A 17,442-nucleotide genomic window follows, 5' to 3' on the forward strand; every position below is an offset into this window, starting at 1 on the left:
GACACAGTGGAAATGTGAGCCTGTGGATAGCTGAAGGGTTCCAGGTTACAGATTCCAGTGAAGGAAGAGGTAACTGTGGGAGTAGTGTTTTGATAAGTAGAAAAGGATGGGCATCAGGATAGAGCTGAAGGGGCCAGTCTTTGAAAGCTGGAGGGATGTTTTCTCAGCTGAGGAAGAGACAGGAACTAATGTAAAGGAAGAAACATAACAAGCAGAGGACTTCCACAAGAGAATTCTACACAGGGTTCTCAATCTTCTCAGAGGAAGTTCCCCCAAGTTTTTAGTTGAATCAAGGAGAGGGTGGTTCATAAGGCAAGAGATGAAGTTTTTGTTTTAACTGTACAGATGATGTATAGTTTAAGCTAAGGAGGAACAGCAGTCTAGCTATAGCTAACAAAAAACTCTAAACTGTTTGAAATATTTCTCAGTGATGGACATGAGGGTGCCCATCTCTACACAGGAGGTCCCTTTGGCTTAGCTCAGGAAATCTGCACAGCTCTCTTTGTTGGCATTACGATCTTAGGACTTCATGTTGAAAGAGTGAACTTCCAGGGCTCCCCAAGCAGAAAATATCCCTCCAAATAAACTGACTAGTTTAGGAACAGCTGGCCAGGCAACTGTCCCAATGTTTGGAATTTGGAAAATTTGGTCATTGAAGTCTGGCCCCAGGGAAAAGAACTGAGTTCTGTGAGTCCTGCAGGGGAAGACAGATTACTTTGGAAGGCCTAATGAAGGCAAATCTCAGCCCTTCCTTCACCTTTCCATTCTTTTTTTTTGAGACAGAGTTCAATTCTGTTGCCCAGGCTGGAGTACAGTGGCGTGATCTTGGCTTACTGCAACCTCCACCTCTCAGGTTCAAGCAATTCTCCTGCCTCAGACTCCCGAGTAGCTGGGATTACAAGTGCATGCCACCACACCCAGCTAATTTGTTTATTTTTTAGTAGAGATGGCGTTTCAACATGTTGGCCAGGCTGGTCTCGAACTCCTGACCTCAAGTGATCCTCCTGCCTCAGCCTCCCAAAGTGCTGGGATTACAGGCATGAGCCACCGTGCCTGGCTAAGCTTTCCATTCTCAGTGAAGAAAGTGATCTGTTCTCTTCCCCATTGGTTGCAATAAGCAGACTGGACATCATACTATGACTAGAAAAGGCAATCCTCAGCTTTCTCTAATCCTCTGAATGGAATTGGGTTAGGTTTGGAGAGGAGAGGTGGGTTCATGGAAAGGAATTACCATCATGGTGCCAAGACTACTGAGTGTCAAACCACTTCAGAATATGGATACGGAGGGAGAATATTATTCTCCTTTAAGAAGTAGTGCCTGTGTCTGCCTTTTTTGCGGGCTTATGTGGATTACATCTGCATTCCACACATCACAGCTACCTCTGTCCTGATGGCTATTCCTCTAGGAAAAGCTAAGGAGCAATCTACGAAGACAATGAATACATAAGGGAGATTGTTTACAAAAGAAAAGTGTTCCAGTGGGTATAGAGGAAAAAATGGTCAGAGGTGAGGTAGAAATTTTTTACTTTTCCCAATTAATGAACACCTTTTCCCTTCAACCTTCTACAGGCTGTTTATTCTTGCTCCTGTAGGAAGGGGTGGCAAGGTATCAGCTTTCTCTTTGCTACCCACTGCTACTTTTAGACCACTGTGCTTCCATCCTCTTGCAAAAATTCTTCTCCCTTTGAAGCTTATGCCATCTGGCTTTACTGCCCTTTAACACCTTTTTTTTTTTTTCTTTTTCTTTTTGTAGTGCAGTGGCATAATCATAGCTCACTGCAGCCTCCAACTCCTGGGCTCAAGTGATCCTCCAAACCCAGCCTTCAGCACCTATTAACCTCTTTTTGTGCCAACTCTTACTATCATCCTGGGAGGTTTTAGAAAAACCCATGAAAAATATAGTTAGTTCCTGACCTCCAACTCCAACGAATACTCCCACTTTCAATTCCTTAATTTCACCATTTCTAGAAAAACAGGTTTTTGTTGATGGCAGCTTCAGGGCCATAGTAAGGACTGGGAGAGGGTAGCATTCTTCTTTTTTTTTTTTGAAACAGGGTCTCGCTATGTCACTCAGGTTGGAGTGCAATGGTGCCATCAGGGCTCACTGCAACCTCAAACTCCTCAGTCTCAGGTGATCCTCCCACCTCAGCCTCCCAAATAGCTGGGACTACAGGCAAGTGCACACCCACCTAATTAAAAAAAAAAAATTTGTAGAAATGGGGTCTCTCACTATGTTGCCCAGGCTGATCTTGAACTCCTGGCCTAAGTATTGGGATTACAGGTGTGAGCCACCACACCCAGCCAGGGTATCATTATTGAGTGTAGTAAGATTGATGGTGCCAGCACTGGCTGGTGTTGACTTGAAGACTCACTGAAAGACTGGGACTGGCAGCCATGATGCATAAGGGCAGAATAGCCTGGGGGTTGTACTGCCCAGTGATACTTGGGGAAAGGTTCAAGATCTGGATTTGACTCTTGTGCCAAGCTTCCAAGAAACCTAGGTTCAGAGATAAGAGCACCTTTCCTATTAGCTGCCTCTGTGGGGACATCTGACACTTTCAACATCCACCCCCTTGAAATACTCTTCCCTTTGATTCTGTGACAATTATCTCCCAGGTTTTCTTCTTCTTCATTCGCTGTTCCTTTTCAAAGATTCTCCAAGAGCTCTTTTTCTACTTGTGCCTTAAATGTTGGAATTTCCGAGAGCACTCTTCTTAGCCCTCTGCTCTTTTCTGGGGAGCTTATCCAAATCTATGGCTTCAACTACCACTGAAATGTTGATGTTTCAGAATTTCTGGCCTATATATCACAGGGCTTTCTAAAAAGTAGTTTTCTGGCCAGGCACCATGGCTCACGCCTGTAATCCCAGCACTTTAGGAGGCCGAGGCGAGTGGATCACGAGGTCAAGAGTGTGAGACCAGCCTGGCCAACATAACGAAACCCCGTCTCTACTAAAAATACAAAAAATTGGCCAGGCATGGTGGCGTGTACCTGTAGTCCCAGCTACTCAAGAGCCTGAGGCAGGAGAATTGCTTGAACCTGGGAATCAGAGGTTGCAGTGAGCTGAGATGTGCCACTGCACTCCAGCCTGGGTGACAGAGCGAGACTGTCTCAAAAAAGAAAAAAAAAAAAGTAGCTTTCTGTAAAATAATATGTGCATAATAAAATAATTTCAAGCAATAAAGATAGATGTAAAATGAAAAGTATAAGTCTTATCCCTCCTAGGCCCACTCTTCATAATTTTTTAATGCATGTGTAAATGTGTCATATTTATTCTGTGCTTGCTTTTTTTCTCCACTTATATTTTTCTCTTAAGTTTTAGATCTGTGTATTAAACATGCCACTAGGACATATCTATCTAGCTATTTCACAGGTACCTAAAACTTCTTCACCTTCTTTGGAATTCTCCCTCCTGCAACACCCTACCACTAGTCTCCTTTTTACATCAACACCATGAAAAAACTGTCTTTATACGTTGTGCCTTCTCAATTCAATCTGGTTTCTATCCACCATAACTACAAAACAGCTTTCTCCAAATTTCCTAAATGACCTCCTTGTTGCAGTATCTTTTTTGGGGGGACAGAGTCTCACTGGAGTGCAATTGTGCAATTTCGGCTCACTGTACCTCCGCCTCCTGGGTTCAAGCGATTCTCCCACCTCAGCCTCCCAAGTAGCTGGGATTACAGGTGCCCGACACCATGTCTGGCTAATTTGTGTATTTTTAGTAGAGACGGGAGTTCCACCATGTTGTCCAGGCTGGTCTCGAACGCCTGACCTCAGGTGATCGGCCCACCTCGGTCCCCAAAGTGCTGGGATTACAGGTGTGAGCTACCACACCTGGCCTTTTTATTTATTTGTTTGTTTTATTTACAAAAAAACCAAAGTCTTGTTCTGTTGCCGGGAGTGCAGTGGTGCAATCTTGACTCACTGCAACCTCCGCCTCCTGGGTTCAATTGATTCTCGTGTTTCAGCCTCTGGAGTACCTGCGATCACAGGTGCACACCACCATGCCCAGCTAATTTTTGTATTTTTTGTAAAGATGGGGTCTTGCCATGTTGGCCACACTGGTCTCCAACTCCTGGTCTCAAGTGATTCACCTGCCTAGGCTTCCCAAAGTGCTGGGATTACAGGTGTGAGCCACTGTGCCTGGCCCTTATTGCAATATCTGATAGATACATTTTATTTATTTTATTTTATTTTTTTGGAGACAGAGTCTCACTCTGTCACCCAGGCTGGAGTGCAGTGGCACGATCTCAGCTCACTGCAACCTCTGCCTCCTGGGTTCAAGCGATTCTTGTGCCTCAGCCTCCCCAGTAGCTGGGACTACAGGCGCGCACTGCCATGCCTGGCTGATTTTTGTATTTTTAGTAGAGACGGGGTTTCACCATGATGACCAGGCTGGTCTCCAGCTCCTGACATCAAGTGATCTGCCCGCCATGGCCTCCCAAAGTGCTGGGATTACAGGAGTGAGCCACAGCACCCGGCCTATTTATTTTATTTTTTTTGAGACAGGGTCTTGCTCTGGTGCCCAGGCTGGAATGCAGTGGCGCGATCTCGGCTCACTGCAACCTCTGCCTCCTGGGTTCAAGCAATTCTCATGCTTCAGCCTCCCAAGTAGCTGGGATTACCGGCATGTGCAACCACACCTATCTAATTTTTTTTGTATTTTTAGAAGAGACAGGGTTTCACCATGTTGGTCAGGCTGGTCTCGAACTCCTGGCCTCAAGTGATCCACCCGCCTCGGCCTCCCAAAGCTAGGATTACAGGTGTGAGTCACCATGCCCGGCCCTGATGGATATATTTTAGTTAGCATTTTACTTTATCTCTGTTACACTAAACGCTTTCACCAGTTTCCTTGATAGTTCTCTATGGTTTTCTTCTTTCCTTTCGGTTTGCCCCTTCTCAGTGTTCTCTTTTCGGCTTCCCTCATCCTATCCGGCAAATGCAGGTATCCTCTCTAGCCCACTTCATGACTTCAACAGCTATCTATATGCACACGCACACACACCTCAAACCTTTCTTTTGGGTTCCCAACCCACATTAGCTAATATCCCAGGGGCACCTAAAACTCATTATCTCCCCCCTAAACGAGAAAGAAACTGGTATCATTATTCCCCAGTTGTCCAAGTCACAACATTCGTACCTCTTAAACCAATCTGTATCTCCCCATCTGCACTCTCCCTTCCACAGGCAGACCATCATCATCCTTGCCTGGAAAAGAGCCTCACAACTGCTCTCCTTGATTCTCACTTTGTCCCCTCAATTCATCCTTCACACTGCACGCAGCGATCTAAAATGCAAATGAAATTGTTCACACCTCTGCTGAGATTCTTCAAAGACTTTTCATTGCCTTAAGGATAAAAATCAATTAATTTACAAGGCTTCGCATAATCTGGTCTTCCCCTATCTATTACCACTTTCTTAAGCCACACCAGGCTGTTGGCAGCTCCAGAATGTACCCGCACCATCCTCCCCACCCCCAATTCCCAACAGCCCTACACGGATCAGCTAGGCGACACTTCCTACAGGAAACCGGCGTTCAAAAGGTAAATGCTGAACGAATGAATTCCGAGACGGGATCTGGGCACCACTTTCGGCTCCGGATCCGGGTTTACGGAACGTCCGGGTTATCAGGAAGCTCAGAGGAAAGGTGAAATCCAGATCTTGACCCTTCACTCAAGTTCGCCAGACAAACCGATCCCCGTGGTATTCCGCCCTTATGAGTCATGGCTGCCAATCCCAGCCTTCCAGTGGGTCTTGAAGTCGCCACCAGCTAGCTGTGGCGCCACCAATGTTTCCCATTCAAGAATGCTATCCTCTTCGATCGCTTGTTACCGCCCTAAGCAGCCGTCAAGACAAACCGGCGTTGCCAGCTTGCCCCAAAGCAAGATGGCTGCCAATCTCTATCTCTCCTCCCGAAGTGAAGCTATCCACTCCCCGATTAATGCCGCTGCCAGGCTGCCCTCACTTACTATGGCTACGCCGGCTCATGTCTCACTATGGCCTCGAAGCCGCCACTAACCGGCCGGGTTCCGGGAGGCGCCGTTCAGGATGCAGCCACCCCCTCCCGCCTGTTCCCTCCCCCACGGCCGCGGCGGCGGCGGCGGCGGCGGCGGCTGCTGGAGCCCGGATGCGGCGCCGTGAGGCAGGCCCGGGAGAGCGGCGCGGATGGATCCAACATGGCGGCGCCGAGCCTGAGCCGAGAGTGAGGCGGAGGGGCGGCCGGAGTGGGGAGAGGGAGTCGAGCGGGACGGGGCGGGGCTGGGCGGGGCCGCAAAGGGCTTGGGGAAGGAAAGTGGAGGGGGAGGCGGTGGCGACGTCCAGCCTGAGAACCTCAAGAGAGGGAGGTGACGGGACGCTGAGAGGTGGGGGAGGGGAGCTGCCGAGGGGGGCGTGCAGGGGAGATGGCAACTGCGGGAGAGGGCAGGGGTCGAGACGGAGGAGTGAGGGCATGGGGAGGGGCGTAAACAAGGGCTGAGACTGGGCCCAGCCAGGGGTATTAGAGAGGCCGAGGTGGGGAGTGGGGCTGCGATCCGCTCGTATTGAAGGGGGTAGGAGCAGGAGGGAGAGGCTGAGGGTGTGAAGGGGAAGGGGGCTGTGGCATGTGGTTGGAGGGAGGACTGGACTCTGATGAGGGGTGTTGCGAGGAGGTGGGGAAAGGTCAGAATTGGAGTTAAGACGTTTCTGGGGGGCTTCGAAAGTGTTAAATTGGAGGTGGGAGGGGGAAGGGCCTAGGGGAGAATTTGGGTGGAAAAGGAGAGAACGGAGGCTTGGGGAATAGAGAGAGTGTCGGTGGGAGGAGGTAATGGAGAAAGTGAGAGACTGGGAGGAAGAAAGTTTGGGAGGAAGGGGAGTGGAATGGGAGATAGGACAGTGGAGCTGCACGGGTGATAGAGGTTCGGGGGTTTCCCTTTCCCCGGTGGAGAGGAGGAGAGAACAGAGTTAAGCAGCATCAGTTGCAGCCAATTCTAATTGCCAGGCCCTTAGCTTTTAAGAGGGTGGGAAGGGCAGAAGGGAATAGTCATGTGGGTTTGCAGAATTGGGGTTGGATGAGAATTCAACTGGGTTTGTTTTCCAAAAGACTCCCTAGCTTACTGTTCCCTTGTTTTTCCTGCTTGGGAAAATGGGGAAGCCGGTGTCGCCCAAGTGTGGAGGAGCAAAGGACTTTTCTAGTTTTTAGCATTAGCAATACAAGAGTGGGGGAGCAGACATGGCTATATTGGAACCCTATATGCTAAGGTGGAGGCTCTGGAAGTCTGAGGAGGGAAAGAGAAAAGATAGAGTGGCATCTAGACAGGTTAATTAAATGAGTGCTGTAGTTTCCAGACCCTTTTGCTGTTTTAAGTCTGGAAGGGAGGGGGTAACATGGATACTGTATGTAGAAAAACTTTTCCCTGGTGAAACATAGACGTATGAGTGGATGCTGCGCCATTAGGTATTTTGTTCTCATTGTGTGCTAGTTAAGGGAAAGGGCCAAATGTAGAATTTGGAGGATAGTGCTGGTCTGCTGTAACCACTTTCCTCCCAGTTTTTTCTAAAGATGAAAGTTAACGTTAATATTGTAACAAAATAGGAATAAGGAATTGTGGAGGAAGATGAGAAGCTGCCAGAGGGTAATTGGTTTTCCCAGAAGTTCTTAAATTTGGGAGCTGTCTTGCCGCAAGCCATTGAGACTGGAAATTCTTGGAGTTGGTATTGTTTTTGTAAATTGACTAATAGAGAGTTAGGGAAGCCTGGAGACTTGTTGGGGGTGAGTTCTCTAAATGGCTTTAGGCTTGTCTGTGTACTTTTGCAACGAGATTGTCTAATTCTATGGGCCTTTGAGGTTTCAAAGTAAAACTTTAAAATTAATTATTTTCCCCTCCTTATTTGTTTTTGTTTTGCTGCTGGCTGTGAAACTTGTGCTAGGAAGAGACCTGGGAAATTAAGTTTCTTGCGGAGGTAAGTCTGGAACTTTTTTATTGTTTTCAAACAGTGGAAGGGAATGGAAATAGCATGGGAGTTATTTTGAGGTTCGGTCCATTAATGAGGAGGAGAATGCCAGGGAAAATGAGTTATCATTCATCCATCTGAGTGCATGAGATCTGTTGTAATCACTGTCTTTAGTTAATTGGAGATAGGAGGTGAAAGAGAAGGAGATTTAGATGTCTTGGGACAATCCCCCAGCTTTGGTTTGTTATTGTCTAGTCTTCTTGGTCAGCTCTGAAACATTTTTTTTTTTAACATATGGAAGGCTGTATTCTAGTACATTGTCTACTAAATGTTGCCCTTGGAGGGTTGCTGGGACACCTTCCTTCCGTGGGAAACTTTTCCTCTAACTTTCTCTTCCAGCTGTTGGGGGGTTCCTGGCATCCTTCTTTTGAAAACATACTATGTAATTCTGACTTCCAGATATTTGATTACATTTCCTATCCCACCAGCAAGAATGTACTCTTAACCATCTTTAAGATTTTCTATGTAGTTTTAATTTAAGTTTCAAGATACCACTTTTTTTTGTAGTTCTTCTGCATGACTTTTCCTCTGAGGACTTCTGAGAGAGTGAGATATCTCTTAATTCTATGAAATTACAAATATCATCCCTGTGCAGAAAAGATGACTGTCATTTTCATTTCAAGACAGCACTCTTTTTTATTTCTTTCACGTCGCTTTCCCCTAAGGGCTTCTGAGAGAGCCAAGTACCTCAAAAACTACAGATATTCCTGGTTGGGATGAGACCAGACTTTGCTTGGAAGTAGAAACATAGTAGAGAAGGACCAATCAGGAGGAAATCCTGAAGATACCTATAGACTGTTGGCCCTTGGCTGACTTGGACTTCTCTAAAGAAAAAAGCAAAACTCCAGGAAATACAACAATTCCTCAGAATCAATTATTCTTGGGAAACTGTAGGGGAGAATTCATGTGTTACTATCTCAAATACAGCCAGACCAGTCAGTGGGATCAGGACTTTCTGTGTGCTGGAGTTTCGTCTCTTGGTATTTGGCAGTGTTTCAGATACCAAGACTTGAGTTAGTTCTAATTTTCTGTTCAGAGGGTTACATTCTCCTCACCATTCTGATACCTGTCATCTAGAATCTCTGTATGTTTTAAGTTGAGCTCCCTTGCTTCACTGTCACAGAAATATGAGTATATTTTGGTTTTAGAGGAAATTGGTCATGTTTTCTTTTCTAATTTTACTAATCAGCTGAACTTTCATCACTTTTTTTTTTTTTTTTTTTTGAGGCAAGGTCTCACTCTGTACCCCAGGCTGGAGTGCAGTGGTGCGATCAGAGTAGCTGGGACCACAGGTATGTCCCACTATGCCCAGCTAATTTTTGTTTATTGTTTGTAGAGATGGAGTTGTGTCATGTTGCTCAGGCTGGTCTCGAACTCCTGGGCTCAAGCAGTCCTCCTGCCTTGGTCTCCCAAAGTGTTGAGATTACAAGTGTGAGCCACCATGCGAGGCCTCATCACATTCTTTTAATGTTAAAGTTAGATAGATTCTTGGAACCCTTATCTGGGTTGCATTAAGTGGAGAGGGCTGCCTCTTAACCTGCATGACAGTATCCTCATATTTCTCCCAAGGACATGGCCTTGAGGAACTTACATATTTCTATGTTTGCTTCATTGAATAAGCAATATAAGTCTGATTAGTGACCTCACAAGGAGAATTTGCTGCTCATCCAGTTCCAAGACTTTAAAGATGACCCTGAGGCTTACGAGCAGGATCCTTTGTGTCTGTCTTGCAGAGGATTACATTTCTAATATCCCCATAGAACTCCAGATTGAACTAGGTCAAAGTAGACCTCCTGGGATGGGGCAGAAGTGGATGTAGAACTACCACCTGTTCCTCAGCTGAATGGCAACAGCAGGTGACAGAGGACCCAAGGTTGGAGTGGCATGAAACACCTTAGTGCAGTTGGACTTGGGAGTTAAATGAACATGTATGTCCGACAGGCTTTTCTTTTCTTCTGGAATGTTGTTTGATGGGTTTGGATGGAGGGACCAAATGGCTTTTTCTAGATCTAGTGTGGAAAGTGATATGCATTCTTTTGACCCTTTACCATGCTCCACCTAGAATAGGGTTTCTTATCCTTGGCATTATTGACATTTTGTGCTGCATGATTCTTTGTTGTGGCAGACTGTTCTGTGCATTATAGGATGTTTCTTTTTTCTTTTGAGACAGGGTTTCACTCTGTCACCTGGGCTAGACTGCAGTGGCGCTATCACATCCCACTGCAGCTTCGACCTCCCAGGCTCAAGCGATTCTCCTACCTTAGCCTCCCAAGTAGCTGGGATCACAGGTGCATGCCACCACGCCAGGCTAATTTTATATTTTGCATAGAGATGGGGTTTCACCATGTTGTCCAAGCTGATCTCAAACTCCTGGGCTCAAGTGTTCCTCCCACCTTGGCCTCTCAAAGTGCAGGGATTACAGACGGGAGCCACTGCACCTGTCCTATAGGATGTTTCTAAATATCCCTGGCTTCTACTCATTACATGCTGATGGCAGTCCCCTTCCCCACCAGGCATAATAATCAGAAATGTCTCCAGACATTGCCATATATTCCCCAGGGGTCAAATTTGCCCCTGGTTCAGAACCACTGACCTAAAAGCTATTATAATTCCTAGTACATTGATGATCTAGCCTGGGATCTAGGACTTAAAGGTGGCTAGTGTGTTTGTTTCCTCTCAAATGTAGGGAGTTAACTTCAAGGGATTGAAGCTTATAGAATTACATCCATTGATACATAATTAGGAGCACAGTGCTTTCCTGTATTTTGCCTTATTTTCCATTGCGAGGGTATGTGGGGACAGTGTTTCTTCATTTCCTGGGGTTTAAGCACACTTTAAATTAGGGAACTGTGGAGCAACCGGCTCTTCTGGTTGGTTTAATGTGAAACCTACCCATCTGCTTTATCTGAGAGCCTCATAATCAACAGCTGGCCCAAGGGAACAGGTGGGATAGGGAACAAAGAGAAGTTGCAGGGGCTCTGAGGAGGCTCAGTTTTCTCATGTTGCCTGCTATGAGCAATAACTTATTTTCCTTTAGCACCTTCATTTGTACCCAGTAACAGCAACAGGTGAATCGAGAGGAAGAGGCAAGGAATACCAGTCTATAGTTGAATAGCTATTTCCCATGCTTTGGGTGGGGCATTTGGGCTCTCAAAACTATATATGGATTACATTTCCTGTCTACATATCAGAACCCATGGTATAGGGTTAAGTGATCCCAGAGTGTACCTCCCCTTTTCTTAAGGGAATGAGTTTCTCTGTGCTTTCATTTTAGTTTTTCATCTGAGGAAGAAAGGACCAGTTCCTACTTACTCTTCAGCTTTCTCTATCAGCTTTGTTTTTCCAAAGAAGCTTATTATTTTATTGTTTCCTAGTCTAGCCTCAGTTCCTTTTTGTATAAAATGGACAGAGCAACCTGTTTAATTGTTGAGTAGGGTAGAGTGGTGTGGTATGGTGTGGGTAGTTCTGGACATTGCAGAGGAGGCTATGGCTAGTTAGAATATATGCATGGTAACTGAATTACCTGTATCTGTTTTTAATGGGGTCCTCTCTTGGACTTTTGTGAATTTGTTTCTTAATTGGAATTGCTTGAGGTGATCTCTTGGAGATTAAGTTCAGTTCAACAGTGGGTTGCTCCCACTATATTTGAGGCTCTGTCCATTACTAGGCACTAGGGATATAAAGATGAATATATCTCTCCATGAGTTGAGTAGGATCTAATGGGATAATAAATACACAAATAATTTTAGTACATGGTGATAAATGGTGTAAAGGAGATATGCATAGTGTTCCATAAGCGCACAGAAGAGGACTACTTATCTCAGCATGGGGGTGTAGAAAATGCATTTTGAAGATGGCATCTGAGCTGACTCTTAAAGAATGAGTAGGAGTTAGCCATCTGAAAAAGAGTGATGATGGGGGTGTGGAATAGAGAAGGGAGAGGGGCATTCAGGCAAAGAGAAGAGCCTGAAGAAGGTATAGAGAAACAAATTGCATGATGTATGTGAACTATAAACAAACTGATAATGTTAGAGAATAAAAAGCGGATGTGATGGGAAATGAGGTTGGGAAGGTAGGCCTCATCTTAGAAGGCTTGATGTGTGTGTAAAGAATTTGGAGTGTTCGGCCAGGCGTGGTGGCTCACGCCTGTAATCTCAGCACTTTCGGAGGCCGAGGCAGGCGGATCACAAGGTCAGGAGTTCGAGACCAGTCTGGCCAATATGGTGAAACCCCGTCTCTACTAAAAATACAAAAAGTAGCTGGGCGTGGTGGTGGGTGCCTGTAGTCCCAGCTACTCGGGAAGCTGAGGCAGGAGAATCGCTTGAACCCGGGAGGCGGAGGTTGCAGTGAGCCAAGATCGCGCCACTGCACTGCAGCCTGGGCGACAGAGTGACTCTGTCTCAAAAAAAAAAAAAAAAGAAAAAAAAAGAGTTTGGAGTGTTCTTATAGATAACGATGGGGCAATCAATGGGTCTGAAGCAGGAAAGTGACTTGGTCAGTTGTGGACTTCAGACAGCTAACTGAACTAGATGTGGCAGTGGATGGATTTAGGTAGGTTAAGATTGGTGTTGCAGAGAACTTTTAAAGTTACAGTAGTCCAGGTGAGAGATTATTGTAATCTGAACCATGGCAGTGGAGGTGGAAAGGTAGGATAGATTTAAGAAATATCTAGAAGTAGCATTAACAGGAATTTAGGATTGATTGTGTGATTGGAGAGTGTGACCAGAGAGTGCACAGTATAGGATGGTACTGTCTGGTGGAGCAGTATGAGTGACTTGAGTCAAAGTTGTTGAATTTGAGAATTGATTAATGGCTGCGTCATTGGTATTACCTGTAGCCCATAATGATGGAGGAACTTTGTGAATCAAGAGCCAAACTATATAACGAATGTGGGGCTGTGATTGGTCATTGATAGGGGATTGGTAAATGACATCCATGAGGAAAGCTTAGAAGGTGGTATTGCCAAGGCCAGGTACGGTGGCTCACGCCTGTAATCCCAGCACTTTGGAAGGCCGAGGTGGGTGGATCACCTGAGGTCAGGAGTTCAAGACCAGCCTGACCATCATGGTAAAAACCCATCTCTACTAAAAATACAAAAATTAGCAAGACGTGGTGGTGTGTGCCTGTAATCCCAGCTACTTGGGAGGCTGAGGCACGAGAATTGCTTGAACCTGGGAGGCGGAGGTTGCAGTGAGCCGAGATTGCGCCACTGCACTCCAGCCTGGGTGACAAAGTGAGACTCCATCTCAAAAAAAAAAAGTTGGTATTGCCAAATAGGGTGAAGATCAAGGGAGTACAAATGGCATAGAATTACAAGAACGCTTATTGTAGAAACTTAATGTTTATTTTAAATCCATGAGTTTTGGTAAATATTGATAAACTTTCTGAGCAGTTATTTCTTGATGTGGTTGGATTGTAGGAAAAATGTGGAGGGATGATTCTGGGCTGCAAAGGCCAAGGATGCTTGTATCTTTGAAATGTTTCACAACCATTTATATAAGGGTTACCCAGTGATTTTCTCATTGGATTCTTAACAACTCTGAGGTGTAGATTCATTCATCCCTGTTTATAGATGACAGCACTGAGAATCTGGAGTTAAGTGACTTGCTTACGGTCACACAGCTACACAGCCTTTCAGTGATACAGTCAGAATTTAAACTAGTTCTTTTTTTTCGAGATGGGGGACTCACTCTGTCACCCAGGCTACAGTGCAGGATTGTAGCTCACTGCAGCCTTGAACTCCTGGGCTCAAGTGATCCTCCTGCCTCAGCCTCCTGAGTAGCAGGGACTACAGGCACATGCCACCATGCCTTGCTAATTTTTTTCTTTTTTGTAGAGATGGGGTCTTGCTATGTTGACCAGGCTGATCTTGAACTCCTGGCCTCAAGCCTTCCTCCCACCTCAGCCTCCTGTGCAGCTGAGCTGGGACTACAGGTGTGTACCACCAAGCCCAGCTAATTTTTTCTTTTTTTGTAGAAACGGGTCTCCCTATGTTGCCCAGGTTGGTCTTGAACGCCTGGGCTCAAGTGATCCTCCTGCCTTGGCCTCCCAAAATGCTGGGATTACAGGTGTGAGCCCCTGTGCCTGGCCAGTGTTTATTTTTAAACAAACACTTTAAAAATTTAATAAACATGTATAAAGCACTATACTGTGCCAGGCATTGTTAGCGACTGGAAATATGGGAATGCATGAGACTAGTTCCTGCCCTTGAGTGTCTCATCGGTTCTTTCCCTGCCCTTTCAGTACGGTGGGGATTGCAGCCGCTGAGCAGGGATTCTGGAAAGCATTGAGTACCTGAGCCCCCAGCATGGCGGGCCTAAAGCGGCGGGCAAGCCAGGTGTGGCCAGAAGAGCATGGTGAGCAGGAACATGGGCTATACAGCCTGCACCGCATGTTTGACATCGTGGGCACTCATCTGACACACAGAGATGTGCGCGTGCTTTCTTTCCTCTTTGTTGATGTCATTGATGACCACGAGCGTGGACTCATCCGAAATGGACGTGACTTCTTATTGGCACTGGAGCGCCAGGGCCGCTGTGATGAAAGTAACTTTCGCCAGGTGCTGCAGCTGCTGCGCATCATCACTCGCCACGACCTGCTGCCCTACGTCACCCTCAAGAGGAGACGGGCTGGTGAGGAAGTATTAGGGGCTGGAATCAGGGAAGAGTTGTGGGAGGCCAAGAAGGAGCAGCATAGGCGTCCAAAGGGGAGGACACATTGATCCTGGGGAGTACTTAGAGTAAGTTGTGAGGCCCACTGGGGGTTTGGACTGACAGAAGGGAAGGGTGTATATTTTCCTGAATGATTACTTCTCCTCCTACAGTGTGCCCTGATCTTGTAGACAAGTATCTGGAGGAGACATCAATTCGCTATGTGACCCCCAGAGCCCTCAGTGATCCAGAACCAAGGCCTCCCCAGCCCTCTAAAACAGGTGAGAAGACATTAACTCCCCCTACTTTCCGTCATCAAGTAAAAGGACACTGATCCCATCACATTCTGGGCTTTGCCAGCTTAAATGAAAGGATGCTGTGCCCCCACATCTTGCCCCATAAAAAAAAAAAAATCAGGCGAGGTGACATTTCTCCTAGGTCCTGTATTTGCTCTCACATGTCTTGTCTTTTTTTTTTTTTTTTTTTTTGAGACGGAGTCTCCCTCTGTCGTCCAGGCTAGAGTGCAGTGGCGCAATCTCGGTTCACTGCAAGCCCCACTTCCCAGGTGCACGCCATTTTCCTGCCTCAGCCTCCTGAGTAGCTGGGACTACAGGCGCCCGCCACCACGCCCAGCTAATTTTTTGTATTTTTAGTAGAGACGGGGTTTCACCGTGTTAGCCAGGATGGTCTCGATCTCCTGACCTCATGATCCACCCGCCTCGGCCTCCCAAAGTGCTGGGATTACAGGCGTGAGCCACCGCACCTGGTCTCACATGTCTTTTCAAGTCACATTTTTCCACTGCTTTTAGTGCTAAGTCTAAATGATTCCTTCCTCATTCCAACAGAAGTGTTTGAATTTCTGCCTTTACCCTACTGTGTTTTCTTCCCTTTTACTTTCTGGTCAGTGCCTCCCCACTATCCTGTGGTGTGTTGCCCCACTTCGGGTCCTCAGATGTGTAGCAAGCGGCCAGCCCGAGGGAGAGCCACACTTGGGAGCCAGCGAAAACGCCGGAAGTCAGTGACACCAGATCCCAAGGAAAAGCAGACATGTGGTGAGGAAGTTCAAGGGTTCCAGAGATGGAGCAGACTTGAAGGAGAATATAAAGAACTGCTGGGACACTGGGCAGTTTATGCTATTCAGTGTGAGATTCACTTTGATTGCCATTGCAAAGTGAGGCTGAATGGTTTGGTGTCTGGTGGAAGAACTGCTCTTTATGATTGTGGCAGGGTACATTTCAACTCTTGTTAGTTAATACTACATCACAGGGATGTTGTTATGACATCCTTATTGTAGGATGAGCCAAGTCGAGTATTAAAATGAACTTCTATGCCTGGTAATTAGGAAAATATCTCCTATAAACAAGTTGCTACCTGTGAGTAATGGGAACAGTGCTGACCTCGGCATGTCCCGTTTAAGGGAACCTCCTGCATTCAGGCAAGGATTTCAGAGATACATAGAAATAGTCCTGGGGAAGAAGTAGAGAAACTGTCAGGTGATATTCCCTACTTTTTTATTCTGTTGTGCTTTTCAGTTTTCAAGCTTGGGTTGTAAACTCATCCCTTACTGTAACCTCTTCTGCTCTGTATCTTCTGTTTCCAACAGACATCAGACTGCGGGTTCGGGCTGAATACTGCCAGCATGAGACTGCTCTGCAGGGCAATGTCTTCTCTAACAAGCAGGACCCACTTGAGCGCCAGTTTGAGCGCTTTAACCAGGCCAACACCATCCTCAAGTCCCGGGACCTGGGCTCCATCATCTGTGACATCAAGTTCTCTGAGCTCACCTACCTCGATGCATTCTGGCGCGACTACATCAATGGCTCTTTATTAGAGGCACTTAAAGGTGTCTTCATCACAGACTCCCTCAAGCAAGCTGTGGGCCATGAAGCCATCAAGCTGCTGGTAAATGTAGACGAGGAGGACTATGAGCTGGGCCGACAGAAACTCCTGAGGAACTTGATGCTGCAAGCATTGCCCTGACCTATTCCCTCTTCTCACTTTGGGGACTGTTCCCATCACCCACCTCTGGAGCTTACACTGTTCTGGGGTTTGTTCTCTACCCTTCCAACCAATCACACCCCTGCCTTTTTTTTTTTTTTTTTAAAGAAAAAGACAAAAGAAAGTGGAAGTGGTATTCCCCACCCCTCCCTGCACCCATGTGCCTGGGCTTCCCCTTTATTTCCCTTTTCCATTTACCCGCTAATGTGTCTCTACAGCTACCTTACCACTGAGCCGTAAGACAAATGTATAGGAAGAAGCAAAGTCTACAGCACATAGTCTTTGTAAGGGATTGATGTGAACACTTTTTTTGGATGCACTAAGGAGTTATCAATATTTCTGGCTTTATGAGAGCTCTTAAATTTTGTCTAAAAAACCAAAGGGCTGTGAGTAAGGGAGCTATGTGGAAAGTGGGACTCTGAAGTGTATTTTGAAAATTAATCGCCACCCTCTTCCAAATTATAGAATTTTTTAAAAACAAGCTGTGGCCCTTTCCACTCTCTCCTGGCCTCTGGTGCTGCTCCTCTCTGCCGCCTTTCCTCCATTCCATGGCTTGAAACCTCTGCCTGATGTGGCTCCTTCCTTTTTCCCATTTGTCAAACCCTCTTCAAAGGAGGAACAGATAAGACTGGGTCAGCCTAGTCATGCCTCCCAACTGTGGTGGTATATGTGTACACACATACACAGGGTGGATGGAGAAGAGGTTGCTGATTAAAATACACTCCCCCTATAAAGGGGAAGGGGGAGTGTGACACTTTCTTTCCATGTTCAAGTGAAAATAAATAATGTACCCTGCAGCCCT

General features: G+C 46.3%; 2 protein-coding genes across 18 annotated transcripts in view; one reads left to right on the forward strand and one right to left on the reverse strand.

Annotated features, from left to right (window-relative positions):
• The window catches only part of UFC1 (ubiquitin-fold modifier conjugating enzyme 1), a 26,182-nt gene extending 20,121 nt beyond the window's left edge, over positions 1–6,061 (reverse strand). The window contains exon 1 of the mRNA XM_513937.6: positions 5,973–6,061. The gene's annotated coding sequence lies outside the window, so the exon portion shown is untranslated. The remainder of the gene's footprint in view (positions 1–5,972) is intronic.
• Positions 6,024–17,437, forward strand: DEDD (death effector domain containing). Of its 17 annotated transcripts, none has more exons than XM_054672893.2 (7): positions 6,074–6,205; positions 7,909–7,941; positions 12,908–13,059; positions 14,236–14,624; positions 14,816–14,923; positions 15,548–15,694; positions 16,246–17,437. In XM_054672893.2, the coding sequence occupies exons 4-7, from the start codon at positions 14,300–14,302 to the stop codon at positions 16,620–16,622; spliced, it is 957 nt and encodes a 318-aa protein (XP_054528868.1). In that variant the 5' UTR covers positions 6,074–6,205; positions 7,909–7,941; positions 12,908–13,059; positions 14,236–14,299; the 3' UTR covers positions 16,623–17,437. The 17 variants fall into 17 exon arrangements, with proteins under 17 accessions (XP_001172906.1, XP_513936.1, XP_054528868.1 ...); XM_063811823.1 differs by lacking the exon at positions 12,908–13,059 and adding an exon at positions 13,829–13,926 and having other exon boundaries at positions 15,548–15,784; XM_054672891.2 differs by lacking the exon at positions 12,908–13,059 and adding an exon at positions 13,829–13,926.
• The last annotated feature ends 5 nt before the right edge of the window (positions 17,438–17,442 follow it).

Source organism: Pan troglodytes, chromosome 1 (genome assembly GCF_028858775.2).
Source record: "Pan troglodytes isolate AG18354 chromosome 1, NHGRI_mPanTro3-v2.0_pri, whole genome shotgun sequence".
Lineage (NCBI taxonomy): Eukaryota > Metazoa > Chordata > Mammalia > Primates > Hominidae > Pan > Pan troglodytes.